This window comes from Pteronotus mesoamericanus, unplaced genomic scaffold (assembly GCF_021234165.1).
Source record: "Pteronotus mesoamericanus isolate MK-2021 breed Mesoamerican mustached bat unplaced genomic scaffold, CSHL_Meso_final contig_702, whole genome shotgun sequence".
Lineage (NCBI taxonomy): Eukaryota > Metazoa > Chordata > Mammalia > Chiroptera > Mormoopidae > Pteronotus > Pteronotus mesoamericanus.
The window spans coordinates 855,308-882,382 of record NW_026555239.1 but is presented as its reverse complement, the minus strand read 5'-3'; the positions used below and the strand labels follow the sequence as shown (position 1 = coordinate 882,382).

Genomic DNA, 27,075 nt, shown 5'->3' with positions numbered 1-27,075 from the left:
CCCCGCCCCCAGAAGAATGGTTATTGTTTTGTATTATCAATGTTCTTCATTGTTCTTTATTCTCCATTGCATTAGATTTCTGTCTGTGATTGTTTTCCTCCTGCCTGAAGTACCTCCGTTGGAATTTCCTTTAGGCAGGATTTGCTAGTGATAAAGCCTTAGTTTTTGTATTTGTAAATGTTATTATTTCACTTCGTTCTGGCAAGATATTTTCATTGGGTACTTAGTTTCTGAAAGAAATTTTCGCTGGGTGTATAATTCTAAGATTATGTTTATCTTCTCTCAGGACATTGGAGATATATATGTATCCTCTGCTCTCTAGCTTCCGTTGCTCCTAATAAAAACTCAAGTATAAATTTGTCACTGCTTTTTTTGTGTGTCAGACAGAAGACTTTGGATTTCGTTCTGAGGGGAATAGGGAGTTATGAAAGGTTCTTATGCATTAGGGTGGCCGTCAGACAGACCTGCCTTTGAGAGAGCGCGCTCTGACATTGTGTGGATACGGGCTCGGAGGGGCTAGCGGCTCCGAGAGAAGGTTGTTGCTGGAGTCCAGAGACAGGACAAGGGCCAAGGGAGTGGACTGGAGGAGGTAGAGAGACAGGACCCGGGATCAATTGCGGTAGGCGGTGGGAGCCGTAGGGACGCGGAAGATTCCGGATTCCTGGCGAGGACGAACGCAGGAGCCGAGCGCGTACACAAGGCATGGTTCGGGGTTGGGGATTATAACGAGTTCGTCCCGGACCTTAAGATCCACTCATTCCACAAAGGGTTGAACACCTACTATGTGCTGAGTGCCCAGCGTGGGGGGCTTGGGTCGGCGGGACAGCAAAGATCCATTTCCGTGTACACCTTTCATGCGCCGAGGCCACACTGGTCGCGAATTATTGCCTAGCCGGGGGCCCTGGAGGAAGGATCCGCGTCTGACCCGGGAGCGTCTGCACAGCCGCCTTCCTACCGACGAGGGATGAATGGAACGATGGACGTGGAGGGGTCTGCTCAGTTTCGGCTAAACTGCGGCCCTCCGGAACCCGGTCTAGGGAGACCGCGGTGCTGCGACGTCGCGACAGGTTGGAGAATCTGGGTCGTCTCCGCCCTCCTGCTCACAAGGGTCTGCGCCGCGCCCCCGCCAGCTTCTTTGTGGGAGGTAAGGCAGATGGCCTTCTCATTCTGTCCGTTTCCTTATCTGCCCAACCCAGGCCATGCCATTTTCGGCCCATCAGAGTCACCGGGAGAATTTTAGGAAATGCGTGTAGGTGTTGGGATCTCGTGCAGCCCGGGAGCCGAGAGGCGCACTGGCAGCTCGGGTGAGCTGCGCGCGTCCCTGGCCTCCCGGGCGGGGCGGGGCTCCGGCGGGGCGGGGCCGGCGGATACGAAGGGGTGGGACCTGCCGGGCACGAGCCGAACCCCGCTCCGCCCACTCCCCGCGCTCTCGCTCGCAGGCTCGCGCTGAGGAAAACGTTGCGCAGGTTCATAAATGGAACGTCGGCGGCGTGAGGGAGCGCGAGGGGGTGTGCGCGCGTGCGCGTGCGCGTGCGCGCCCGGGCGAGGGTGACGGGGTCCCGGCCGGCCCGAGCATCGCGCGCCGCAACCGCGGCCCCGCAGCTCCGCCCCCGGCCTGGCCCGGCCCCGGGCCCGCTCGTCCACCGCCCCCCATGGAGCTGTCAGCCATCGGCGAGCAGGTGTTCGCTGTGGAGAGCATCCGGAAGAAGCGCGTGCGGAAGGTGAGGCTGCCGGGGGGCGGCTCCCAGGACCCCAGTGGGGTCCCCTCGTGTTCCCAACAACGTCCCCTCCACGCTGGGGATGAGGGCGAATGTGGGGCGGGCGGCCCAGGCAGCCCCGCGCTTCTGGGTTCGTCTCCCCACCCCATGCCTCAGTTTCCCCCAGCACCTTGTAGGGCAAGTAGAATAAAAGTTGTCGCCCCGGGATGCTGGCGTCCGCTGAGCTTAGGATCGGACTGTGGGGATCCTGAACGCCATCCTGCCTCTCACCGCCCCCATTCTTAATGTGGGGGGACTGAGGCCCAAGTTGAGGAAACGGCGTGCTTAGTGCGTTGGTGTCTGAACTGGGTCTCGAACACAGGACTCTGGACTCTTGGTACCAAGACCTTTGAAATTGGAGGCGGGGCTTCGGAATAGCTTCCAGCCTCTGAAGTCTAACTGCTGGACTTGGACCTTTTCCGATCCTCTCTGCACCCACACCTCCATCTTTCTCATTTTCCTCCAAGCGCACACCCCTCTATTTTCCCCACCCCAACTTTCAGCCCCGCCCGGCAGGGCTCCGTGAAGCCGCCTACAGCGCCTTGGCTTCCTCGAGGCTCCTCCCCCTTCACCTCCAAAACAAACATCCTGCAATTAAGGAGGGTTCTGCTGGGCGCGGGTCCCCGCCTCTGGGCTGGACTTTGCCGTCCACACTTCCTGTGCACAAGTTTGCAGAGTGGGCTCACCGCAGACTGGAGGTTGGGGGTGACAGTCGTTGAGGAAAGTTCCTCACCCGGCACTCGCCACCATCCTTTTCCCTGTCTCCTCTCCGCGGCCCGTTGGGAGGCTCCAGCGGCAGGGCTGGGAGGGGTCTTAGAAGCCACTGCCTCCCATTTGACGGAGGCAGAGACTGAGGCCCCCGGCAGGGCAAGGGAACTTGTCAAAGTCATAGGACAAGTTAAAGATGGAGGTAGAGCACGGAGCTCAAGTTGGCTGATTGCCAGCTCATCTTTTCTGGAGAGAGAAAAGTCAGTCCTGGCATCTTGGGCCAAGGCTCCAGGTCAAGGTGGGCCATGAGCTCTCCCCTCCCCCCAACCCTGATGGGGTTGAGCTCTCTCTCAGGTTGGTCCTGCCCCCCACCTTCTCCCATCCTCTAGAGTTTCCTGGATTTTAATTTATTCCACAGAGCCCGGGGCTTTTCATGAAGTGTAGCCCAGGCAGGTACAGTGATTCCCTGCTTCTGCACGCGGCCTGGGGAGTAGTGCCAGAGAGTAAGAAGCATCGTTCTTTCAGTCATTCATTCAAAATAAAGTGACTGAGGATCTGTTATGTCCCAGGCACCACTCTAAGCCCTAGGGAGGAATGCCCCCCACTCCTCCCAGAGCTGGCGTCCTGGCAGAGGGGACACGCGGCAGCGCACGGGGAGATAGGAACAGATACCTTCCAGCCGGGCTTGTGCTACTCAGAAAAACTGTGAGCGGGAGGGATGGCGTTAGATAGGGTGGCCAGGACGCGCCTCTTTGAAGAGGTGACACCTTGGCCTCAAAGTTCCGGTGTGGAGGGGTCTCGCCCAGTGGATGAGGTTGGACTGGAAACTTGTAAAGGTCTCTGTCAGCTGTGAGGAACGGGGGGGCCTGGCTGTATTTTCTAACCGCTGGAGGGGTGAACATCATTTCTGTAGGTGAAGAACTGCCAGCCTTCTCCAGGGTCCTGCCAGGACCTTTTGAGTTGAGAGTCCTAAAGTCACTGTCCTGTCATCTCTGGGCCAGAGGCAGCCTCTCCTACGAAGGGTTACAGCTGAAGAATTTCCTATGATTTGGAGAGTCTTCTGATCTAGAATGGAAAGACACAGTCTTAGCACTCGGACTCTAGACACTGAGTCTTTGCTGACAACCCCTTCCCTGCCATGTGGTCCGTTTTCCCACGTGTGACAGGAGCTTCGAGCTTCTGCCACAGGCGCCTGGGAGGTGTTTGGGGCCAGATGCACTTCTGTGCTCTAGTCGGTAGGGTTCGTGCGGATCTGGTGGGGGGTTTCTCTGGTCTGTGTGTACATGTTGGATGTCCGTCTGCAGAGAAGGGGATTAGGTCTTACTGTCCTGCGACGGGTCTTCAGGGCAGCTGTATATCTCACTGTCTGTTTCTCTTTCTTCCCAGGGCAAAGTCGAATATCTGGTGAAGTGGAAAGGATGGCCCCCAAAGTAAGGTCTTGTGTGTGTGTGTCTGCTTGCCTGTGTGTCCTCCCTTCCACGTTTTGCCGCCTCTCCTGCCTAGCTTTTAGCTCCAGCTGCTCTAGTAATTGGCCAGCGGGCTTTGATTAAATCGCTTTGTTTCACTTTCAATTGCCCCTCTGCCAGCCGAGGGGCTTAGAGCAGCGTGAGGGTCAAGGTGGGCCCCAGCTTCCCTTCTCACCTGCTCCCCTCCAGTTAAGCGCCATCTTCTGGCTGGAGTCACCTCTCCCACTCCTTCCGGCTTTTTCTGGCACCAGGAGGTGAAGGCCCAGCACCTGGGGTTCAGAGGTGCCTGCTGGCCAGGTGGAGGGACCCCCAAGCCATAGCAAGTACAGTGCTGGGCAGAGGTTTGTGAGACAGGTTAAGACAAGGCCAGGCAGTGGGGCATGAGTCCTCAATGCTGTAGAACCGGGGACAGAGCCTGAGCCCACCTTGCCTTTGGGCAGTACTTCCCAGTCTACAGAGCAGGTTCCCACATAGCCTTGTGAGGCTGGAGTGGGGGTGGGGGGCTGGTAGTAATCTTTAAAGATATAGAAACAGGCTCAGAGAAGGTAAGCAGTTTGCTTTAAGTCACACAGCAAGTGGGGACAGAGTTGAACTACGCCTCCCCATTTTCAGGTATCTCCTCTGAGCCTCCTCCACCTCAAAGTTGGGGGGCAGGGAGTTGGGTCTAGGACCTCTCCCAGTCTCTCCATCTCTCTTGTTGAGGCCCAATCAGGAACCTTCACACCAACCAATCACCTCCCAGCAGGGCGTAGTTGAGGGGTGGGGAATGAGCAAGTTGTGGGACCTACCCATTGGCCTGTGGGTGCCCCACCTCCCTGCCCTGCCTCCCAGAGACTGACTACTGGAACCCTCTCCACCCAGGACCTCTGCTGTCTGTGCCACTGGCTTTCTGCTATGCTGGGCAGGGGGGCGGGGTGGGGGGGCTACCTGGTGTTGGGTCCTGGGAGCATCTTGGGGCAATACAGTCGTGAGGACCATGGTCCATACTGCCTCACCTTCCGCCTCTGCAAAATGGGTTCAACAGTCCAGGCCCTGCTCCCTTCACAGGCCTCTTCACCTTGTGTGATGAAAGGCTTGGGTGCGTGTTCAGGGTGACCTGCAGGTTGACCTGATGACTGCGGTTGGTGGCTGGCCAACCAGGCAATGCGCTTGTCCCTTCCTCTGCCCCTGCTCCAACACCCTGCAGCTGAAGGAGTGTCTCCTCCTCCACTGGGCAGATGGGAAGTGGACTTCCGGCCTGGGTGTAGGGGCAGGAAGAGCATGGGAGAGCTGGGAAAGGGATGCCCGAACTGGCAGCAGGAGCAGCAGGAGCGGCGGCTGCCGGAGCACTCGCTCCCCCTAGCTTCTGCACCAGGGGCATTGCATCGGAGTGGGGTCCCAGCCTAGTGGCTTTCAAGGCACTGTGGGCTATTTTTCCTCCTCTGTAGCCTCCATCTTTTGAAAGATGTCCTTCTTGAAACAGAGGCACTTATCAGTTAAAAATTCCTTCTCCTACTTTTATAAATCCCAAATGAATATGCCTGCCCCTCAGAGCTTCCCTCAGCAGGGAAGGACCTCGTGCTCCAAGGGCAGTCCCTCCATGTTTCTGCTGGCCTGAGCCCCGGCCCTGGAGCCTGCATGTTTCTTAAAACGCTGAGACCACCAGATGGGCCCTCAGGACTACCTTTTATGACCCCCCCCAAGGGGTTCTGGAAGCCCTGTGTGATCAGATGACCAGATGTACCTCTGGCTCCCCCACACTTTGGTTCTGGGTTCCTGTCCAGCTCTGAGCCCTTGGACAGGTCCCCAATATAGTGGAACCTTTCCTTCCTTACCTCTGAACTAGGATAGTAAAGCCTCTGTCACAGCGTTGTTGTGAGGATTAGATGATGGCTAGGTAGTGCGTGGTGCATTCCCAGCTGACCAAGCACTTAGTGAGTGTTTGCTATCAACAGAGTTAGACAGCCCACCTTCTAGGTCCCCTGCCCCACCCCCAGCCAGGACAGGGAACTGAGGATTCCATTTCTCACAGGAACTCACAATGGTCTACAAGTCATTTAGATCAGTCCTCAGGTGGGCAAACTGAGGCTCAGAGAGGGGAGGTCATTATAAGAATATAACTGTGAACCCCATGTAGTGTCCTGCCATCCACTGCATCACCCCACTTCAGTTGGGGGGGAAACAGCTTCAGTTAAGGGAGAAGAAGGAGAGCTTTGTAACCTCTTTGGCCTTGAGTCTCCCCTTGTCTGGGGGCCTGGGTTGGAAAAGAGGCTGAGAGAGGTGGTGGGGAGGGGATAGTTGGGCAGGCTGCAGCCTGCAGGCCTGGGAGCCTTCGCTAGGGCAGCGCCAGCCTCAGTGGGGAGAGAGATCAGATTCTGCTGTTCCACAGCCCCCTCGTTACCCTGGCTGGGGAAGCTTATATTAACAGCAGAAACAACAGAATACCCACCCTGTGACAGGGCCCTGTTAAGCCTTGACGTGCTTTGCTCGCAGACAAATGACTGCCCTTCCTCCCCAGCAGGTGGGGCAGAGGAGCTATCTTGCTAGTTCTGGAAGGTATAGCAAATGGCCCAGAGAGGTGCTGAGGCCACAGAGAAGGGCTGGGGTAATGGGGCAGGGGGTGCTAAATCATCAGCTGCAGGTGCTCTCAGCCCCAGAAGGACTCTCAGACACCCCACTCTCATTGCAGTCTGCCCAGGACAGGCACCTTTCCCACTAGTGGATGCTATCGTTTCTCCTAGGGAGGACTGTCTCCATGTATCTCTCATAATGATATTATCAGTGGGCATCATCAGTAAGCCCTAGTATGATCAGGCATTGGCTCGTTTAGTTGGCTCACGGCAGCCCATTTTACAGATAGGAAGAACCCTCAGCAGAGGAGACCTTGCCCAGGGTCATACAGCTGGAATGATTTGAACTTGGGGCTGCCTGACCCCAGGACCTGGGGCCCAGCCCCTTTGATACACAGTGGGCTGTGGCAAAGCTGACTGAGGATCCTGTGTGTTGGCCTGATGGCCAGTTCAGTGGGGAGTGTCTAGGCTGTGGAGCCATGCCAGGCTGCCTTTGAACTCTGTTCTATGTATTTGACTGTGTGACCCAGGGCAGAGGCTTCAACCTCTCTGCACCTCCATCTCCCCACTTGTAAAATGAGGCACTGGCCTCACGGAGCCCTCCAGCTGCCCGGGACTGCGCAAGGTTTGTAACAGTGCCAGCGGCACAGGAGGCACTTTTGTAAAAGGCTGGGTTTGGGCAGCAGCAGCCGAGTCCAGGATTCCGGTTCTGGCAGGCTTTTGCACTCTCGAGGCTTTTGAAATTGATTTAATTAATGTTAACGTTTATTTGCTGGTATTAGGTACCACACTGAAGTTAAGTGCTTCCCAGGGCTTAACACAGCTAATAGTCACATCAACCCTAAAAGATCGGGACTTATGTTGGTAGCCCTGTTTCACGCAAGGATAAACAGTGGCCGGAATCACTTGCTCAAAGTCACCCCTGCTGGCTTGCCTAGACCCCCACGGCGCCCTGTCTCATTTTAAGCAGCATTACATTGGGGGGGATGGTGGAACTGCGGCCTTCCTCTGTGAAGCACCCCGCCCCGCCCCGCCCCGCCCCGCCCCGCCCCGCCCCCAGCATGGCGGGAGCCTGCGCATACCAGGCTCAAGCAACCGCTGTTGCCTGTTTACCCGGACCGGGCCGGGGCTGGCGGTCACGTGGCCGTGTTTACCTCTCAGCGGGCACGCGCCGTCCCCGCCCCTAACTCCCATTGGTTGGCCTAGTAATACGGTGTACGCGCCACTCCTGCGTGCGCGCGCGCGGCTCCCGGGCTGCGGAAAGAGGCGCGGGGCGGAGTTAAGTAACCCCTCCGCCCCTCAAGGGGCGCTGTGTACCCGCCCAGCACGGACACTTTCCCCCTGCACACCCCGCCCACCCGCCCGCCAGCGCCTAGGTTGTGGACTGTGCCGCCTGCAGCTCTTGTCGTCCTTGCGCCGACCGTTCCCGAACCGCGTTTGCCACCACTGTGGCCTCTGGATCTCCACTCTGCAGAGGAGCGTTAGTGGCTTCCATTTTAGGGGAGCCCAGGGTATACCACAGACACTTGTGCAATTCATGTTCCCTTGCCCTCTACCGTGGAGCAGGGCCTCCTGCTCCCAAGTCTCACCCTGTGCTATTGCCTCAGATCCCACGGATGGATGCCCCAGGCCAGTAACAGCCCCCTCTGAATCCATCAACCCTTTTCTTGCACCCACTGTGCGCTGAGCCCCCAGGTCAGACACTGAGGACTTGGACAGTCAGAAATCAGGCAGTGTCCTTCTCCCAAGGACATCCCAGCTCGGTCGGGAGTCAGATGCGGTGACATGTGAGGTACCCAAAAGTAGAGAGCGTGGCCAAGATTCAGCTGAGTTCCATCCACAGACTACCCACTCACTTTCTCAATGGCCTTGGCAAGATTTACCCTCTGGGCCTCAGTGTCTTCATCTGTAAAATGGGGTCACGTACCTCATATGGGTGTTAGGAAGAATGGATGGGTCCTTGGCTGTAGTCTGCCTTCACTCCTTGCTGTTACTGCCTTTGGTGGTGCTAGTGATTCTAAGGTGAGGAAGTTGAGGTCCAGAGGTTAGAGACTTGCCAGGAACCACACAGCAGCAACAGCAAGAAAAAATGGGCGGGGCGAAGGGACAGTGGGCAGGGCAGAGAGGACTGGAGCAAGGGAGAGAGAGCAACAGCTAGAGGAGGAGAGAGGTTGAAGCAGCCCACAGCAGGAACACAAAACTGCCCTTTCTTGTAACTAGTTCCAGCTGAGGAAACTCAACCTTTGTTTTGGCGAGAGGAGGGGTTGGAGTCTCTGCTAGTCTCTGTTGCTCATAGTTTGGGCTCCCCATCCCCCAAAATGTATAATCAGTTTCAGTTTCACATTTCTTCAGGGTTATCAAAACTGCAGTGGCTTCTAGAGCCATTGCGGGAGCACCTGGGGCCGGGTGCTCTGGGGAGGGGTTACAGTTGGCCCACGGGGTCGTCAGCTGCATTCATCAGTAATTATGGCAGGTGTCCAGGGCAGCAGTAAGGCCACACAGGGGAGGGTTGGTCCTGGGGGGGTGGGACAGCCGGGAGAGGATCTCAGGGAAAGCTGCAGGGACCTGGCTCTTAACGGATGCGTAGGAGGCCTCTGGAGGGACTGGCATCCAGGAGGAGAGCACAGTGTGTACAAAGGAAGAGGTGTGACTGCCTGCTCAGGCTGAGCGCGCTGCCCATGGGTATGGGCTGCAAGGTCCTCAGGGCATAGACCTTCATGGCTGAGTCACGGAGCCCGACGGGGCGGGTGGAAGTAGCTGTGCAGCAGTGTCAGTGGAGAAAGCAGAAGGGACTCTGCCCTTGGGCAGCTTGTTGTTCTCCTCTAGGTTGGTCAGCTGTAGGTTTCACAGTCCCAGGAGAGTTTAAGATGGAGGTTTGGAGGCCATGGGGGCAGGGGCCATGCCCAGCCTCTTTCTGCCTCCCAGCACCTCCCCGATACCTGCTCACCTCCCTCCTTCTCCAGCAGAGCTGGGTGCCGCCTCAGCCGGAATCACAGCCCAGCGCTTGGGTTTTGTTTCTGTACACACATGTACGCATATACATATTGGTGTCATTGTGTGTTTGCATGTATATTTGTATGCATGCATATATGCACACATACATATATGTTTTAAATTTTTATGCGCTAACATCTGTTTATAGTGAGTGATACTGGTTTCCCAATTACGGAAGTCATACCGTTTGTTTTTAAAATAAAATCACATACGTGAAAAGGTGACCTGCTTAAAGGCAGATACTAAGTAAGTGACAGTGCAGGTGGAACAAGGATGGCTGAGCTCAGGAAGTTCTGAGGTGTCTCGGTCCAGGTCTGTCCCGGCAGGGGGTGGGTACTCCCCGGTCTGGGAGTGGTGCAAGATCCCCTGGGGAAATCCTAGGGGGTCCTGGCCCTGTGATCACTGCACCAGTCATTAGACATTTACCAAATTCCTGCTGCGTGCCAGGCCCGGGTACAAGGGCACTTGAGACCTGGCCTCGAGGGCACAGATGTATGCCTAAGAGGAAGGGGGCACCTCAGCCTGGCAGGAGAGGCGGTGCTGAGGCTGGGGTTTGAGGAGAGGGTGCAGATAGCACTTCTGTGTGCCAGGCCCTGCCCTAAACACTAGACACATGAGTGCTTTTTTCATCAGAGTCCTTTGCACATGGGGAAGTCGAGGCACAGGGACCATAGGGAAAATTTTTCAAGGCCTTACAGCTGTCAAGGACAGAGCTGGGATTTGAACCCTGGCAATCTGGCTCAGAGCCCCTGCCCTTTACCACAGACACTCGCCTTTCCTAGGAAGGGAATATGGGACTTCCAGGCCCTGCCCTCTTTCAGGAGGCACCCTGTGCTCCTACGGTGGACATAGGGTCTAATTGGGAGTTGGACGCAGGCATTTATAGGGTGGTGTGATCTGTGCACAGAATGAGGGGAGTTCCGGTGTCACTGGATCCCTCAGGAGGCCCCTGACCTAGCTTGGCTGGCCAGGGCCAGCTCCTAGGTGTAGGTGACAATCTCCTGGACCAGGAAGGGGCGAGGGCCTGCAGACAGTGGCCCTGGTGGAGCAGCTGTGGCTTCTGTGAATGCCGGGGGAAGCAGGGCAGCTCTGACCTCTCGTTTCTCTTCCAGGTACAGCACGTGGGAGCCAGAAGAGCACATCCTAGACCCCCGCCTGGTCATGGCCTATGAGGAGAAGTAAGGGGCTCAGCCCGCCAGGGGGGCTGGTTGACAAGCGATTTGGAGGTTTCCTAGGGAGCCTGCGGCTGGCTTGGCTCTCAGCAAGGGGCACGGACATGGGGGAGGGGGGGTTCAGGCAGGGACACCAGTCTAGTCCACAGCCGGGGGGAAGGTGTTGGGCACCAGCCCCAGGGCAGCTGGGGGCCCGGATTACTTTCCTGTTCCTGGGTGAGGTTGGCCACTTCCCTCTCCTCCCCAGGCCTCGGTCTCTCCTCTGTAACCGGGCCATCCCAGTAACTCCTGTTGTGGCTTCTCCATAAGGTTTCCGTTGCAGTGATGAATGTTAAAACGTGTGATAGCGACGCACTGCGAGAGGGGCAGCAGTAGCGGTGATGCCCAGGCGCGCCCTTGGGGACAGAGCAGAGACAGGCTCCCTGCAGGTCCCCTCGAAGGAGGAGGTGATCTGATGAAGCTCAGGAAAGGCTCGGGGTTAGTGGGGTGGCTTGGAGACGGGATAGGTAAGCTCAGGTCCATCCCACTTTGCCCCATCCTAGCTGAGTGGCCCTGGGCAGAGCCCCCCGGGTCTCAGTCTCCCACGTCTGCCAGCGCTCTGCTGAGAGTCACGGCGGGTCGGTCCTGGGCAGCTCCCCCCAGGGCCGTGCGGGCACATCACAGTGGGGAGCCTTTGGCACCCGGCCTGCCTCCTGGTGTGCGGGCCCTATGAGCAGAACGGAGCCTTCCCCGTGTGCTGCGTGAGCCCGGAGCTCCCGGCCTCCTGCCAGCAGGCAGCCCCCTGACCTGCACAGCCCGAACCCGTTCCTAAAATCGGCCCCTCCCGAAGCCTCCTGAGACGGGGAGGGGGTCTCCTGTGCCAGATGGGGAAACGGAGGCCCTGAGGAGCTGCGGGGCTTGTCCAGGAGCCTCACGGCTAGAGCCTCCTGCTGGCTCGTCCGCTGCCCTTGCTCTGCCCGCCGAGCCCCCTCCTCATCTCTCCTCGCCCACAACACCTCCTGCTGCTGGTTCAAAGGACCGGTTCTCGCTGTCGCTGCCTTTAAATACGGGAGTCCCGCGTCCCGCAACTTCTCTCTGGTTCCCGGGTGCTTGTGGGGCCTTGACCGGCGTGGCTGTGGCCCTGGGAGAGTCCTGTGGACTATCCTGGACTGTGGTTGGGGGAGCGTTGGGCAGGCATGAAAGGCTGGTGTGGGCCCTGGCTCTGCCGCCCACCAGCTGAGAGGTGGGGGCGAGGCCTTCCCCTCTGAGCGTCGGCGTCCCCGTCCGTGAAATGGGCATGACATGCCGGCCTTGCCGGGCTCTCCTGGGAAGCGGAGGGACGAGGAAGCACTTTGTTAACCCGTGAGTGCGGGCACGCGCGTGGGAACGTGTCAGCCGCGGTCCGCCAGTCATCCTTTGACCCTCCCCCAAGCCTTGACTGAGGTCCTGGCACGTGCCAGGCACTGTTCCAGGTGCTGGGGTCCGGCAAGGCGCAGAGCGGCAGCCGTCCCTGCCCTCACGTGGCTCTCGTCTACACTGATACACAAGCGTGCGTGCTGTCAGACGGCGGTCAGGGCTGCAAAGGCGGCGTCAGGACAGGGAGCGGGATGGGCGGGGTGCGGGCTTCCCTGGGCAGTTCGCTGGTGGCGTTCATGATCCGGGACCTGGGCGAAGTGGGGGGCGAGCCCGCGGGTACTTTAGGGAGCATCCGGGTGAGGCGCCGGGAGTGCCAAGGCCCCGGGCGAGGGCCTGTGTGTGGGGAGCAGCGCTGACGCACGTGTGGCCCTGAGTGTGGCCGCCCGGAGGGGTGTGGGCTGTGCAACGGGGGGCGGGGAGGGTCGGGCACAGCGTGGGAGGGCAGGGGCTCCTGAAGGAACAGGGGCGGCTCGGCTCAGGGAGGGCAGAGTCAGTCCTGGCAGGGAACGGCGTGCTATTCGCAGTCGGACGTCCACAGTTAAGGAGCGAACCAGGAGCCCGGAGACCTCCGCAGACCCGCCGTGTGCCGTGTGCCGCTGCCTCACTCCTCTCAGGCTTGCTGAAAAGCCAGTGAAGGGGAGTGTGTCCGTCCAACGCGCGCGGGCCGGCCTGCCGTGAGACAGGAGGCGGCCGGGCCTGCCGGGGCGCCCCGTACCCCGGGCCGGCGCCGAGGGCACTGAGGGCAGCTGGGGCCCCGGACCTGTGGCGGCCTCTGCGTTTCCGCCCTGGATGCTAATGGTCAGAGTGTCCAGGTCCGATAGATACCAGGGTCTGAGTTGGTAAAGATGGGACAGATGCAAGCCCCTACCTCGCCCTCTCACCCCCGGCACCCCGCAGTTTGCAGGCAGGATTGGGGGTGCGGGCTGCAGATAGGAGGCCGGGATCGCGTGGGCTGGGCTCCAGGCCTGTCCTGCAGACCCTGCCCGGGGTCCTAGGCCTGACCCTCCCGGGTCTGGGACCAGAGCTCAGCATGTTCCCCGGCAGTGGGAGGTGTGATGGGTTGCCATTGCGTGGGTTCCTTAGCCTCTCCGCCTCAGTTTCTGCAACTGTAAAGTGGGGGTGATAATAGTGCCTCCCTCATAGGGCGGCTGTGAGGGTTCAGGTCGTTAGAGCAGTGCCTCGTACCGTGTCCAGCACACAATCATAGTAACAAATAACTCATATAAATATAATAAACACATTATTACCAGAACAATTATTTCCCCCAACACCCTTCCCTTTCCCCTCCCTCTGCTCCCTCCCCTCTCCTCTGCTTTTTCCTCCCTCGCTCTTCCTCCCCTTCATGCTTTTAGCCTTTCTACTTCCCATTTTCGTCAATACCAGCGACATCTCCTGTTTCTCTTAAGAGCCTTGGTGATGAGCTGAGGATGGAGCCTCTTCCTCCAGACAGGGACGCTGAAGCCGAGGGAAGGGGGCCCCCGTGGGCCGGGTAGAGCTCGGCCCGGAGCAGGTGCCCTGGCCCCGCGCCAGCCCTGAGAGAAGCCTCGCAGCCCCAGGCTCGGAGGCCTGCCCTGCGGAGCTGCCGGGGGCGGGCGTCCCGGAGCCCTGTGCGCTTCTCTCCAATGCTGGTCCCAGGCCCCCCAGGGGGCCTGCTGAAGCCCCCTCCACGGAGGGCGGTGGGGGGGGCCCATCTGGCTTGCGGCCTCTAGGAGCCCTGGAGACTGGGGTGCCGGAGGGCAGGCCGCTGCTGCCTGGAGGAGGGGGACAGTGGGGACCGCCTCTCAGGACTCGTGGGTGTAGCTGGGCTCAGATGTGGAGCCTGGCCTAAGGCCCCACAGCCAGTAAGGGGAAGAGCCCTGTTAGACAAAAAATGCAACTCCTGTGGCTGAGACTTTTTTAAAAAAAAGGGCTTCCTGGGTCATATGCAGGCCAGCAAAGGACCAGGTCGGGGGGCGTGCCGTCCAGCCCACAGGCAGCGGGGCTTGGTGAGGCAGCCCTTGCCCCGCCCTGGAGTTGACTGACTGGGGGGGGAGGTTCGGGGGTGTTTACACAGGGGTGGGCAGAAGTAGGTCTACACAAAATGATACAATATTTAATAAATAAAAATACAAGAAGAAACTGTTTCACGCACTCACAACTGTAACCCTACTATTGCCTGCCTGCATATTATGTTTGGGGGAAGAAAGATGTGTTTTGAAAGGCTTTCCACTGGCCCCAGAGAAGGGGGGCGAGAAATGGTAAGGCGGGGGCCGTTCTATCACGGGTGCAGGGACTGTGAGGAAGAAATAGTTTCTGCTTTCGGTAGGTTCCAGGCCACGGTCCTGAGAGGCCACACACGAGCAGAACGAGGCGGGCCTGGTGGTCGGCTCCTGGAGGTCGATTCCTAGCGCCAGCCTGCAGTCAGGGATGTGGGCCGTCTTTTGCCAGCTGGCCCGAGCTACGAGCAGGCTGGCCGCTCTGTCTCTTCCTCTCTCGCTGGCCCGCTGGAATTTAATTGACAGCATCTCAGACTTTTCCTCACCAGGGCGAACTCCTGCCCTCACCTCCCTGCTGCCAACCGCACGGCTTCTGCCGTGGGGGCCACAGAAAGTGTGAAGGGAACGAAGTGCAGTGGGTGGAAGGAAAGGACTGTGAATTTTCCCACCACTTCAGGCCCTGGTGTTGGCGATTGCCGGTGTGTGTTGCGTGGGGCTGTGTCTGCAACCTCGGGCTGTGCCTGTGCTTGTGCGTTGGGGATGTGCACCTGGGCGGCGCGGAAGGCCCCCAGCAGACCCTGTCCTCTCCTAGGGGCTCGGGGCAGGCCAGCTTTCCGCCCCCTCCCAGACTGGAGAGGCGGGCAGGTGGGAGCCTGTTCTCTCCACCCGCCGTGCAGATCCCAGCAAGGGGTCCCAGACGAGGGAAAGGACCATTCCCGTCCTCACGAGCTGCTCTGGGACGTTCAGGCAAACTTGACTGACGCTGCAACTCTGTTTTGGGGAGGGGGGCCTGTGGAGCAGAGTTCTGGCGTGACCCTGGCGCCCGGTAAAGAGCCACCTGTTTGTAGATACCACCTGAGCTCTACCTCAGCAATTGGGACCAGCGGCTGTGCCTTGCCTTTTGTCAGCTGGGAAGACCGAGGCCCTGGGAGTTAAACATGTGACCCCGCTGTCATGGCCTAAAGAGAGCAACAGGGAGGAGGAGCCCCTACTGCAGGATGAGGGGCGGTCTGTGGAGGACTGCGGAGGGCAGGGTGGGGCGGGCGCCTCACTTTCCCTTAACGTCACCAGTGTTTCCTTTTCTTCTACCATCTGCTTTGCACGTCAGGGAGGAGAGAGACCGAGCGTCGGGGTATAGGAAGAGAGGTCCGAAACCCAAGCGGCTCCTGCTGCAGGTAACCCACCAGCGTTGGTGCCCACCTGCAAGTCCCCACGCTCACCCTGCAATTGCCCAGCCAGTTGAGCTGAACCACTCCCTCCCCGCACCACCCCTGCCTCAGCCACGCCCATCTCCCCCCTGCCCCCCCCAACCAGGCACTGTGGGTGGGAGGCACTTAGCGGGCAAGGTCCCAGGCAGGAGTTTCAGAGAGGCCAGCGTGGGGCTGGTGGCCCAGGAAGGCAGCCCAGGGGGAGGTGCTGTGGGGGTGGGGGCGGGGGGGGGCGGTATATGGCTAATGGGCTCGCAGAATTTTAAAAGCTTAGAATCTTGTAAACAATCCTTTTGGATATTCAAAGTCCCTAAAATGCAAAGTTGTAATATTTGACATCCTTAGGAGACAAAAACTTTAGAACTGAGGAAACATGGGAGCCTGGAATTTTAGAATTCAAGGAAAGGAAACTCCTGGCGTTCTGGAACTGTAGTGTTGGAATGTCCTAGAAGGGTGTCATTTCTGAGTGAGAAGAGCACCCGAGGCCCCCTTTTCCAGGTCTCTGCTTCAGGTGGGGTCCAGACTTCCTAGCATCCTGTTACCTGGGTCTGGAGGGCACTTGCTGACCTCGCTGCTTTGCACTGGAAAGAGGGTGGAGTCTGAAGTGGCGTAGCTTTGTGATTGGAGGCAGCTGTGCCATGTGGTTAGCTTCTCGGAGCCTGAGTTTTCCCATCCGTGAAACTGGAATGGTAGGAGCACCTGTTCTCCCTAATTTAGTAAGGTGCATCCAGGTATTTGGAGCCAAACATAAGTCGTCTTGGTTCATCTGTAGTGTGAGCCATGTCCACCTTCCTGTCCACTCTTGATGGTAGATCTCCTGAGGCTTTTGCCGGAGTCGCCGGGCCTCCCTCCGTGTGGCAGGCACGCTCCACGGGGGCTTGGCGTAAACTGGACCCAGGAAGGAGAGGATGCCAGACGTCCTCCCCACACTCAGCTCTGTGCTCAGCGCTCTCCACAGTGAACATACTTCATCTGCACAGGAGACCTCTGGGGAGGATGTATCATCTATTTCTGTGTAATAAATCCCCCCTCTAACTAAGCAACTTAAGCAATAAACACTTGTGATTTCACATAGTCCCTGTGGGTCGGGAATTTAGGAGTGCTCTAGCTAGTTCTTTAGTGATTCTAGTTTGGGTTTACAGTCACGATGTCCGCCAGGGATCCGCTCCTCTGAAGGCTTGGCTGGAGCTGGACGACTGCTTCCAGAGCACTCATCACAGGCGCTCCTCGCGGGCGGGTTAGCGGGCGGGTTAGCGCTCGGTATTGGCAGGAGGCCTGGCTCCTTACCGGGTGGGCCTCCCCGGGGGCTGCTGTGTCGCCTCACAGTGTGGCCACCAGTTTCCCCCAGAGGGGATCTGAGAGAGAGAAAGAGAGAGAGAGAGAGAGAGAGAGGGAGGGAGGGAGAGGGAGAGGGAGGGAGAGAGAGGGAGAGGGCAAGAGCGCACACGCACGCGAGTGCGAAGCACAGTGCCTTTAATGACCTAGCCTGGGAAGTCCCCCACTGCAGGGCTCATGCGGGAGGGGACCGCACATGGTGCAGATTCCCAGCGTCAGGGACCACAGTGGCCATCCCGCAGGCCGGCTGCCACAGCTTGTTCGTTGTTTCTCTGATGAGGGGGCTGAAGCTCAGGTAGGCCAGCAGTTTACCCAGGGTCACGCAGCTGGATGAAAACCCAGACCTGACCTCTGTGCTCCCGGTCACTTCTCCCATGGTGAGGCGGAGAAGGACAGAGATGAGTCCACCTTGCAGAGTCGTGGGAGAGTTTACTGGGCTTGTGATGGCCTGCAAGCCGGGCAGAGGGAGCAGGTTTTGATAAAGCTGCGTATAGGATAAGCCCTCCTCGCGTTGCTGTGTTTTCCCAGTCTCCGCCCAGTTCAGCCCTCCCCCGCTTCACCACAACAGCCCACACGCGTGCCCACTGACAGGCATTAGCAGGTGGGACTAGAGGACGGAGCCTGCACGTGGGACCTTTGCTCCCACCTGGAGATGTTGGACCTGCAGGTCCTGTCTGATGGCCTCGCTTTCTTCCTGGGAACTCTTGGCCTCTGGTGAGAGGGGGCAGTGGAAAGTACTATCCCAGAGTGACCCAGGTCCTCCCAGCATTTTAGCACCAAGGATCTTTCTTGGACTTATATAAATGACCCCCCAAAGTCAATAAGACAAATCCCCAAATTGCGAAACACCAGTCCTTGAGTGGTAGAATACCTTCCTTTCATCCTGTTTTAACAAGAATGAGGCAGCACATCAACAGAGGACTGGGCCCCCAAGGGGCCACGCGGCAGCTCGGGCCGAGCACGCGTGCTGGGACCCAGGGGTGCCCGCGGGCTGCGGGCAGTGCCTGCACCAGCCAGTGCTGTGCGTCCCCCTTGGGTAGCTTGCCCCGGGGACATTCAGAGCCCTCCGCCTCATGCCGTCTTCCTGAGAAGCCTGCTGTCCTGGCCGTGGGGGTCCTTCAGTAACCAGGGTTTCCTTTCCTATGATGAAGAATGATTCCTTGATTCATTGGCTTCAGAAATCCAGATCTGTTCTTTGTTTCTCTGTATGCTCCTCCACTGTACCAAAGGCATGTGCCTGTAGCCCCCATCCCTGAGCCCCTACAGCCCCCTGGGGAGAAAAGGCCGCCCTGTGGGGCTGTAGGGCTGGGGGTGGGCTGATGGCTGGCCCTGGGCCATGAGCTGCGGGGAAGGGAGCCGAGGCGGGAGGAACAGCATGAGCAAAGGCGCGGCAGCGGGTAGGAGGGCAGGGCTGACCGGCCGTGCCCTGGCTTGCCCCCGCAGCGGCTGTACAGCATGGACCTGCGGAGCTCCCACAAGGCCAAGGGCAAGGAGAAGCTCTGCTTCTCCCTGACGCGCCCACTCGGCAGCGGGAGCCCCGAGGGGGTGGTGAAGGCGGGGGCGCCTGAGCTGGTGGACAAGGGCCCCTTGGTGCCCGCCCTGCCTTTTCCGCTCCGCAAGCCGCGCAAGGCCCACAAGTACCTGCGGCTTTCACGCAAGAAGTTCCCGCCCCGCGGGCCCAACCTGGAGAGTCACAGCCATCCACGGGAGCTCTTCCTGCAGGAGTCGCCGGCCCCGGACACCCTGCAGGCAGCCAGCGAGTGGGAGCCTGCTGAGCAGCCCCCTGGAGAGGAGGGTAAGGTGGCCCAGCCCGAGGCCAGACCCAGAGACCCTCCAAGCTGGAAAGGTCCCTTGAGTCACCAGGCCCGACTGGCTTAAGGCCCGGAGAGGGTTTGGGGTGCTCTGGAGGCCATACCCTGGCACCCAGCCCAGAGCCCTCTCTGTGGTCCTGCTCAGGACGAATTGCGGGCCAGCCAGGAAAGATAAATGTAGGGACCTCCCCGCGTGTGTCCAGTCCTGGGAAAGGCCCTGAGCCGGCGGCTGGAGACTCGGGGGGCGGCCTGGTGTTGGGGGGTGGGGCGTAGTCTGCATGCTGCCACCCGTGCCACCCTCCCCACCTTATTGTCAGCGCTGTCCTCCATCTGTCTGTCTGTCTGTCTCCCACGGCTGTAGCAGATGCAGACCTGGCCGAGGGGCCCCCTCCCTGGACACCTGTGCTCCCCACAAGTGAAGTGACAGTGACTGATATCACCGCCAACTCCATCACCGTCACCTTCCGCGAGGCCCAGGCGGCTGAGGGCTTCTTCCGAGACCGCAGCGGGAAGTTCTGAATCACCGTTTTTACTTTTCTTAAACTGTTTTCTTTTGGGCTTGGGGTGGGGACTTCCAGAGATGGGGCGGGATTGGGGTGGGGTAATTATTTTATTTAACAATATGGAACAGGACAAGGGAGGAAGATCCCAACGCTCTCCCATCGCCCTGCCCCTTCTCTGCCGGGATGTTTACAGGGAGGCCTGCGGGCCTCTGTCTGGCCAGGAGGCAGGGAGGCCCGGCACCGCCCTGTCGGTTTGGCTGCCATCTCCAGGGCAGAATGGGACAAGGCCACCAGCCCTCGGACACCTCCGTCACCGTTCTTCTCTAGAGACACAGCAGCTGGTCCTCGGAACTGCAGGAGGATGGAAAGGCCCAGGCCCGCCTCCTTGAGCAGCCCACCCCAGCCTTTCTGGTTGACTTTCCTTTTCCTTTCTCTTCAGGGGGAGGGGTCTTTATTTTTAACTTTGCACTCCAGCTCGCAGTGCCATTGGAGGTTCCCTTTGTCCAGCGTGAGGGGCAGAGGGAAGGGGCAGGGGGGAGAGTTAGAGGTTGCTGCAGTGTGTCCTGTGTGTCCGATACCCTTCAGAGAGGTCTCTCCGTTTCCCTGAGGGCGGCTGCCAGCAGAGCTCCTTCTGCTGAGAGCTCCCCTCGTCCCCCACCGCCGGCCCGGGAGGAACGTGTGCGTGCGCCCCGAGCCGCGCAGGCATGTGCTGCACACGGCCCCTCCTGCCCTAGTGAGCGCCTGCGTGTGACTGCAGACATGTGTAGGGGGTGTTGCAAATCTCATGTTTGGAAACCCTGGTCAGGTGAACGCGGGGTGATTCACAGCATAGAAGAAATTGCCACAAGCACCCCACACTCACCCACCTGGCACGGGCCATCACGTGACAGAATCCAGCCCAGCTCTGTTTGCTAGAAGCTGTCGGCAGGGCTCCAGCCATGGCGAGATGGCTGCTGCCGCTCCAGGCACACAGGTGTGGTTTTGTGGTTTCGCCTGGCCATTCGCAGGTGTGTAAACATCGGTGCGGATGGGCCCTGCATAGCATGGCTCTGAGGCTCTCGGCTCCTGTGCTTCCTCCTGAGGGGCTTGTTCTCTCTGACTCAGGTGACTTCTCAGCCCTTCCCACTGCCCTCTTTTTCTGCCTCCTCTTCCAGCTCAGCCAATGGTGGGTGTGGGTGTGGATGGTCCAGGAGGAAGGGAGTGTCCCACCACCTTCTCAGGGCAGCCTCAACTCCCTAACCCTTCCTTCTCACATCCTGTGCCCCCCCCCACCCCGCCACCCACCCTGCAGGCCAAAGCTGGCCTTGTTTCCCTGTGGGGGCCTCTGCCATGTCTTCCTGTGGTCAAGCTGCAGTGGGTAGTGGTCAGGCTGTTCACAAGCCCCGCCCCACCTACCCGGCAAGGGACTGTGTCTGTCAGGAGAATGGAGCGCTCGTTTTTTCCAGTTTGTACAAATGTGCCCTGTGGATTAGTGGCTTCCCTGCAGTGAGGAGTGACTTCTTCCCTATCCTGACCCTTGGGGGAGGGGTGCACCAGGAGAGCACATATAACCCTGACTTCCGCCACCCTCCGCTGTTGCCCCCGCCCTCCACCTCCAGGGCTGGCTCTCCACCCCGCTGTGTGCTGTGTCGTGAGGCAAGGCTAGGGCGAGCCCTCCCCCAGGCCCCTTCTACCCGATTTCCCAAACCAAAGACAGACTGTACCCCGCTTCTGTTTGGGGTGCCCCGCTGGCAAGCTTCTCAAGTCCCTGGTCTCCTCTCCCTCCTCAATCCTTTGTTGTCCAGGGTCAATTCAGTGCTTCCATTGAGGGACAGTCCCCTCAGGGGTGACTTGATTCACCCCCAGCCTGGGGAGTTGAATCTTGAGGAGCAAGTGGGGATGGGTCAGGGAAAGGGGGGGCAGCTGCGGGACCCCTGGGAGGGGAATGGCCCCTGGAGCTGGGGACTCACCCAGGACAAGGGCTCCCAGCGGAGGTCACTGAATGCTGCCGTCTCATGGCTTTGGGACATGGCTAGCCATTCCCCAGGAGACACGGGACCTGTTCCTGCCTCATGGGCACTTTCAAAGAGCTATTTGTGCAATTCGTAGGGTCGGGGGTTTGGGGAGCCTTTTGTGGGATGAGGCAGCTGTTCTGTGGGTAGCAACAGAACATGCCTCCTACTCTGCTCTTTGCGGCCCATGGGCGCCCTGTGTCTCAGGGAGACCTGAAGCCTGCAGGAGCCAGCTCCCTGGGGAAAGGGCTGCGGCCTCTGAGGACCTCTCCCCCTCCCCCGCCTCCAGGACAGAGACCTCTGTGAGGGGTCAAGTGTGGCCTTGCAGGTCCCCTCCCAGCCCTGAGTGTCCCAGCTGGGCTGGGGCCCGGCCTGAGCAGAGCACAGCGGACCCTGACCTCCCTCCCTACCCCACCGCCACCCGGAAGGCCAGTACTCGAGAGGGTGGGGGCTTAGAAAGATTGGACCACCTGCCTGTCCTTCCCCCAGCCCCCACCCATTTGAATGTAGGAAGACTGGTCGGTACTTTTGTTTTGCTGTGGGATTGGACAGGGAGAATGTTCTCCACCCTGGCAAGGCCGCTCGTAAGGCAGCGGCCGAGCTCTGTCGGGCAACCCACGATCACCGCCCCATGGAACCTATTGCCCACTCTCTCCTCCTCTCCTGCCGGCAGAAGGCACTACGCTTCAGTTAGGTGGTGGAGCCTTTGCTGTGTACACGGCCGGCCCGGCCTCCAGGTCTCAGCACAAGAACGCTTCCTTTGCACAGAGTGAGCAGTGAGCTTTGTCCAGACGAAATGAATGTACGGGGAGGGGTTGGGCATGCGTTGAAGCCCAGCACATGCCTGTTCTGAGAGGGTGTGTGCTGGGGAGAGCCAGAGTGGATGCAGAGCTTGGTTTTATTTTTGTACTGATATTGGTAAGAGAATGTATAGCATCTATTTATTTAGATGATTTATCTGGTAAATACGGCAAAAAATTGTTAAAAATACATTAAAGATGATTTTAAAAAAAAAGTCCATGGGCATTCAGTTTCTCCTTTGATGGTGTCACAGCTGCCAGGAGAGAAGAGCTCCAGGCCCCGGGCTCAGCCTGCGGGTAGGCCCCGCCCTGCCAGGGACCGGGCGTGACCTCAATTTTCCTGTGACCTTCAGATGCAGAGTGAGGGTTGACTTGGTGACGGGTGGGACTTGGGTGCGCGCTTGCCTCGGTGGGGTGGCGAGGGTGCAGAGGCGAGGAGGAGTGATGGGGCGGGGTGGCGGGGGGCAGGGGTTGTCGTTGGGCCTGGCTGGCGCCTCCCTTTAGAGAGCGGGTGGGGCGTTAGCATGCCCTGTCCCCGGCTTCGCGCCTTGACCCTAATTTTGGGTTCCCAGGCAAGGTCCCACAGGCGCCACTGCACAAGGGTCCATCCTGACTGTCAGGTATGTCACCTGAGCACGGCCTTCCGTGGTGGGCCACCCCTGCGTTCTTTTTTACAGGTGGGGACAAACACTGAGGTCACGGTCCGCTCTTCAAGTCCGCACAGTGAGGGCTCAGTGAGCCAGGAACATGGTTCTGTGTCTCACTTCCCCCTGTGCAGTTTCACTTCCCATGGTTTCCATGCTTTCGGGGCAGGAGACTATGAAATGGAAACTTTCAGAACTAAACAATTCGTTAAGTTTTAAATTGTGTGCCTTTCAGAGTGGCGTGATGAAATCTTGTGCCTTCTCTGTGTTTCCTTCCAGGACAAGAATCACCCCTTTGTCCAGTGTTTCCGCCCAGTGTGTGCAACAACCCCTCCCTCACGTGTTAGCCACTTAGTAGCTGTCTCTGTTAGCGCCCAGGGCCGGGGCCCCAGCTGCCCTCAGTGCCCTCGGTGCCGGCCCGGGGTACCGGGCGCCCCGGCAGGCCCGGCCGCCTCCGGTCTCACGGCAGGCCGGCCCGCGCGCGTTGGACGGACACACTCCCCTTCACTGGCTTTTCAGCAAGCCTGAGAGGAGTGAGGCAGCGGCACACGGCGGGTCTGCGGAGGTCTCCGGGCTCCTGGTTCGCTCCTTAACTGTGGACGTCCGACTGCGAATAGCACGCCGTTCCCTGCCAGGACTGACTCTGCCCTCCCTGAGCCGAGCCGCCCCTGTTCCTTCAGGAGCCCCTGCCCTCCCACGCTGTGCCCGACCCTCCCCGCCCCCCGTTGCACAGCCCACACCCCTCCGGGCGGCCACACTCAGGGCCACACGTGCGTCAGTGCTGCTCCCCACACACAGGCCCTCGCCCGGGGCCTTGGCACTCCCGGCGCCTCACCCGGATGCTCCCTAAAGTACCCGCGGGCTCGCCCCCCACTTCGTCCAGGTCCCGGATCATGAACGCCACCAGCGAACTGCCCAGGGAAGCCCGCACCCCGCCCATCCCTCTCCCTGTCCTGACGCCGCCTTTGCAGCCCTGACCGCCGTCTGACAGCACGCACGCTTGTGTATCAGTGTAGACGAGAGCCACGTGAGGGCAGGGACGGCTGCCGCTCTGCGCCTTGCCGGACCCCGGCACCTGGAACAGTGCCTGGCACGTGCCAGGACCTCAGTCAAGGCTTGGGGGAGGGTCAAAGGATGACTGGCGGACCGCGGCTGACACGTTCCCACGCGCGTGCCCGCACTCACGGGTTAACAAAGTGCTTCCTCGTCCCTCCGCTTCCCAGGAGAGCCCGGCAAGGCCGGCATGTCATGCCCATTTCACGGACGGGGACGCCGACGCTCAGAGGGGAAGGCCTCGCCCCCCACCTCTCAGCTGGTGGGCGGCAGAGCCAGGGCCCACGCCAGCCTTTGATGCCTGCCCAACGCTCCCCCAACCACAGTCCAGGATAGTCCACAGGACTCTCCCAGGGCCACAGCCACGCCGGTCAAGGCCCCACAAGCACCCGGGAACCAGAGAGAAGTTGCGGGACGCGGGACTCCCGTATTTAAAGGCAGCGACAGCGAGAACCGGTCCTTTGAACCAGCAGCAGGAGGTGTTGTGGGCGAGAAGAGATGAGGAGGGGGCTCGGCGGGCAGAGCAAGGGCAGCGGACGAGCCAGCAGGAGGCTCTAGCCGTGAGGCTCCTGGACAAGCCCCGCAGCTCCTCAGGGCCTCCGTTTCCCCATCTGGCACAGGAGACCCCCTCCCCGTCTCAGGAGGCTTCGGGAGGGGCCGATTTTAGGAACGGGTTCGGGCTGTGCAGGTCAGGGGGCTGCCTGCTGGCAGGAGGCCGGGAGCTCTGGGCTCACGCAGCGCACGGGGAAGGCTCCGTTCTGCTCATAGGGCCCGCACACCAGGAGGCAGGCTGGGTGCCAAAGGCTCCCCGCTGCGATGTGCCCGCACGGCCCTGGGGGGAGCTGCCCAGGACCGACCCGCCGTGACTCTCAGCAGAGCGCTGGCAGACGTGGGAGACTGAGACCGGGGGGCTCTGCCCAGGGCCACTCAGCTAGGACGGGGCATGGGAGGGTGGACTTTCCAACCCAACCCAGCCTTACAAACTGCCACATGTGGGGTGGCTTTAAGCAACACAAGCGTGTCTTCCACAGCTCGGGAGGACAGAGCTTTCTGTGACGGCCCCCGTGTCTGCCACAGGTGGGGCCTTTCCCCTCTGCTGTGGCCCGAAATCCTGGGCTCGTACAACGTCCCTCCAACCTCTGTCCTCACATGGCCTTCCCGCTGCAAGTCCTGATCCGCGTGTCTCCTCTTCTTACAAGGACACCAGTCGTGTTAGATGAAGGGCTGGCACACGTCAGCGCGGCCTCACCATTGCTAGTTACGTGTGCAAGGATGCTATGCCCAAGTAAGATCACCTTCTGAGGTTCTGGGAAGGACGTGAACGTTGAAGGGATACTCTTCACAGTACATACATATTTCACATTTGTTTTTGAAAACTTTGTCATGTATGTTGTAGAAGCTATAAAGTGTGCCATGTGTATTTTTTTGTATTTATTTATTTTTAGAGAGAGGAAAAGGGAGGGAGAAAGAGAGGGAAAGAATCTCTCATGTCCCCAACCCAGGTATGAGCCCTAACCAGGAATTGAACCAACGACCTTTCAGTTTGGAGGCCAGGGCTCAATCCAATGAGCCACATCAGCCAGGGCTGTTCTATTGTATTAATACTCCTATTTCAAAATGTATAGCCCCTGATTGTTTAGCAAATTATACAGCCATCAAAAATAAAGGCTACGTTTCCCAGACTCCTTTGCTGCTAGGTGTGGCCGAGTGACTAAGTCCTGGTCAGGGAGATGTGAAAATAAACTCCTTATAGCAGCATCTGGGACCCTTCCTTAGGAGCAGCTGGACTGGTCATCTTCCCCTTTCTGCTCCTCTTCCCTCATTGGGCTGACAAATGCCGATGTTACATGTGGCTACATTTTGGGCCACGAGGACCAAGTCCCCGCACATCCTGAGGATAGCATAGCAGGAAGCTGGCAGTCGTGTGGGCCCTGAGTGACTGCGGAGTCACCGTGCCCACTCTGCAGCCAGTGCAGGGACTTTCCTGTTGGAGGTAAGCAACCACCCAGGGCTGCCGGGCTGCAGCAGCCCAGGGCCAGCGTCCACGCGGTCGACGGCACTCGCGCTCTGGCTGGAGAATCCCAGGAGCTGTCGGAGAGGAGCAACGAATGGAGATGTGCCAGAGCAAGACGGGGCTGTCTTGGAAGAGGTGTCCTGGAGGTCCCCACAGATATCTAAAACTGACCTTCTGCTTCATCCTTCCTCCCAGGAAGAGGAGGCATTCTCAGTGGGACCCTCTGGCCAGGTTTGATGACCCACACAGGCCGGACCCTCTGGCCGGTCCACATCTGAGCCGCCATGCGCTTCCCCCCGTGGAGGAAGCACAGAGAGCGGAGCATCGAAATAGATGGACTGAGGCAGCCAAAGATGCCTGGACTGTTCTCTACACCCCAGGCAGCAGTGCAGACAGGGAGGGGATGTGAAGAGACTGGTGTCTGCCAACTTACACCTGGCTGGCCAAGATCGAGGGAGAAACTGCTGGCCGTGGGAGACCCAGGGCATTCTCCGAAATGATTCTATGGTCGTATTCCCAACGCACACCTTTCCTCTTGCTTTTCCTTCCTCCCGGCTGCCTGCCCAGAATCCCAGCATATCATGATCATCATCTGCTCCCTGCTGGCTGCCCCACGGCCCAGCCCACCCTGTCTGGGTCTTGACTCAGTCCGTCCCCAGGAGGGTCACGTGGGTGTCAACGCTGTGGCCCAAGGACCAGGTAGCATCACCCATGGTCCACACTGAGCGCCTGAGCAGCCATGTCTCTGGCCTGATTCCTGGCTGCTCTCCACTTTCTACTCTGCTGTTTGGGAAGCTCTGATAACTTCCCCCTCACGTGCCCGATCCCACTGTTGCTGTAAAATTTATTTAAATGTCAACGTAAATTAACCACTCATTTTCTTTCTGCTCCTTCTCCATCACAATCCCCAAAGGGAGCTCTGCCAAGTTTCCCCAGGCAGGGACCAGGGAAAGGCTACTGGTGGGGGCGGTGGGGCGGGGGTGAGGGGGCGATGGTGCCAGGGTGAGGGGGGGGCTGGAGCTCCAGCGCAGCAACGTCCGGAATGGATGCAAGTGAGTCAGGGTCAGGTTGGCCGTCACATGGGAGACTGACACACAGGACAAGGCTCAGGCTTGTACTGAACCCCCTGGCTCAGGAAGCTCCTTGGTCATTATGGGCTGAGCTCAGTCCCCTACTCCAAACTGACATGCTGAGGTCCTACCCCAGGATCTCAGAATGTGACTGCATTTGAGATGCGGCCTTTAGAGAGCTGATTAACTGTAGACGAGACACCGAGGAAAGACCTTGCTCCAACCTGACTGATGTCCTTACAAGAAGAGGGAGTTGGGACACACAGAGGAACAACAGGGTCTCACCAGGGGTCATGCACAGAGGAAAGACCAAGCAGGGCCGGGGGAGAAGGCGGCCATCTGCAGCCAGAGGCAGGCCCCAGGAACAACCCCCCTGCAGACACCTCGATCTTGGACGTCCACCCTCCAGA

General features: G+C 59.2%; 1 protein-coding gene across 4 annotated transcripts; it reads left to right on the top strand.

Moving 5' to 3' along the window:
• The first annotated feature begins 1,422 nt into the window (after positions 1-1,422).
• CBX7 (chromobox 7) lies at positions 1,423-22,116 on the top strand. Of its 4 annotated transcripts, none has more exons than XM_054582400.1 (6): positions 1,423-1,721; positions 3,852-3,895; positions 10,587-10,652; positions 15,345-15,411; positions 18,502-18,574; positions 18,952-22,115. In XM_054582400.1, the coding sequence occupies exons 1-6, from the start codon at positions 1,653-1,655 to the stop codon at positions 19,107-19,109; spliced, it is 477 nt and encodes a 158-aa protein (XP_054438375.1). In that variant the 5' UTR covers positions 1,423-1,652; the 3' UTR covers positions 19,110-22,115. The 4 variants fall into 4 exon arrangements, with proteins under 4 accessions (XP_054438375.1, XP_054438373.1, XP_054438372.1 ...); XM_054582398.1 differs by having other exon boundaries at positions 18,223-18,574; positions 18,955-22,115; XM_054582397.1 differs by having other exon boundaries at positions 18,223-18,574.
• The last annotated feature ends 4,959 nt before the right edge of the window (positions 22,117-27,075 follow it).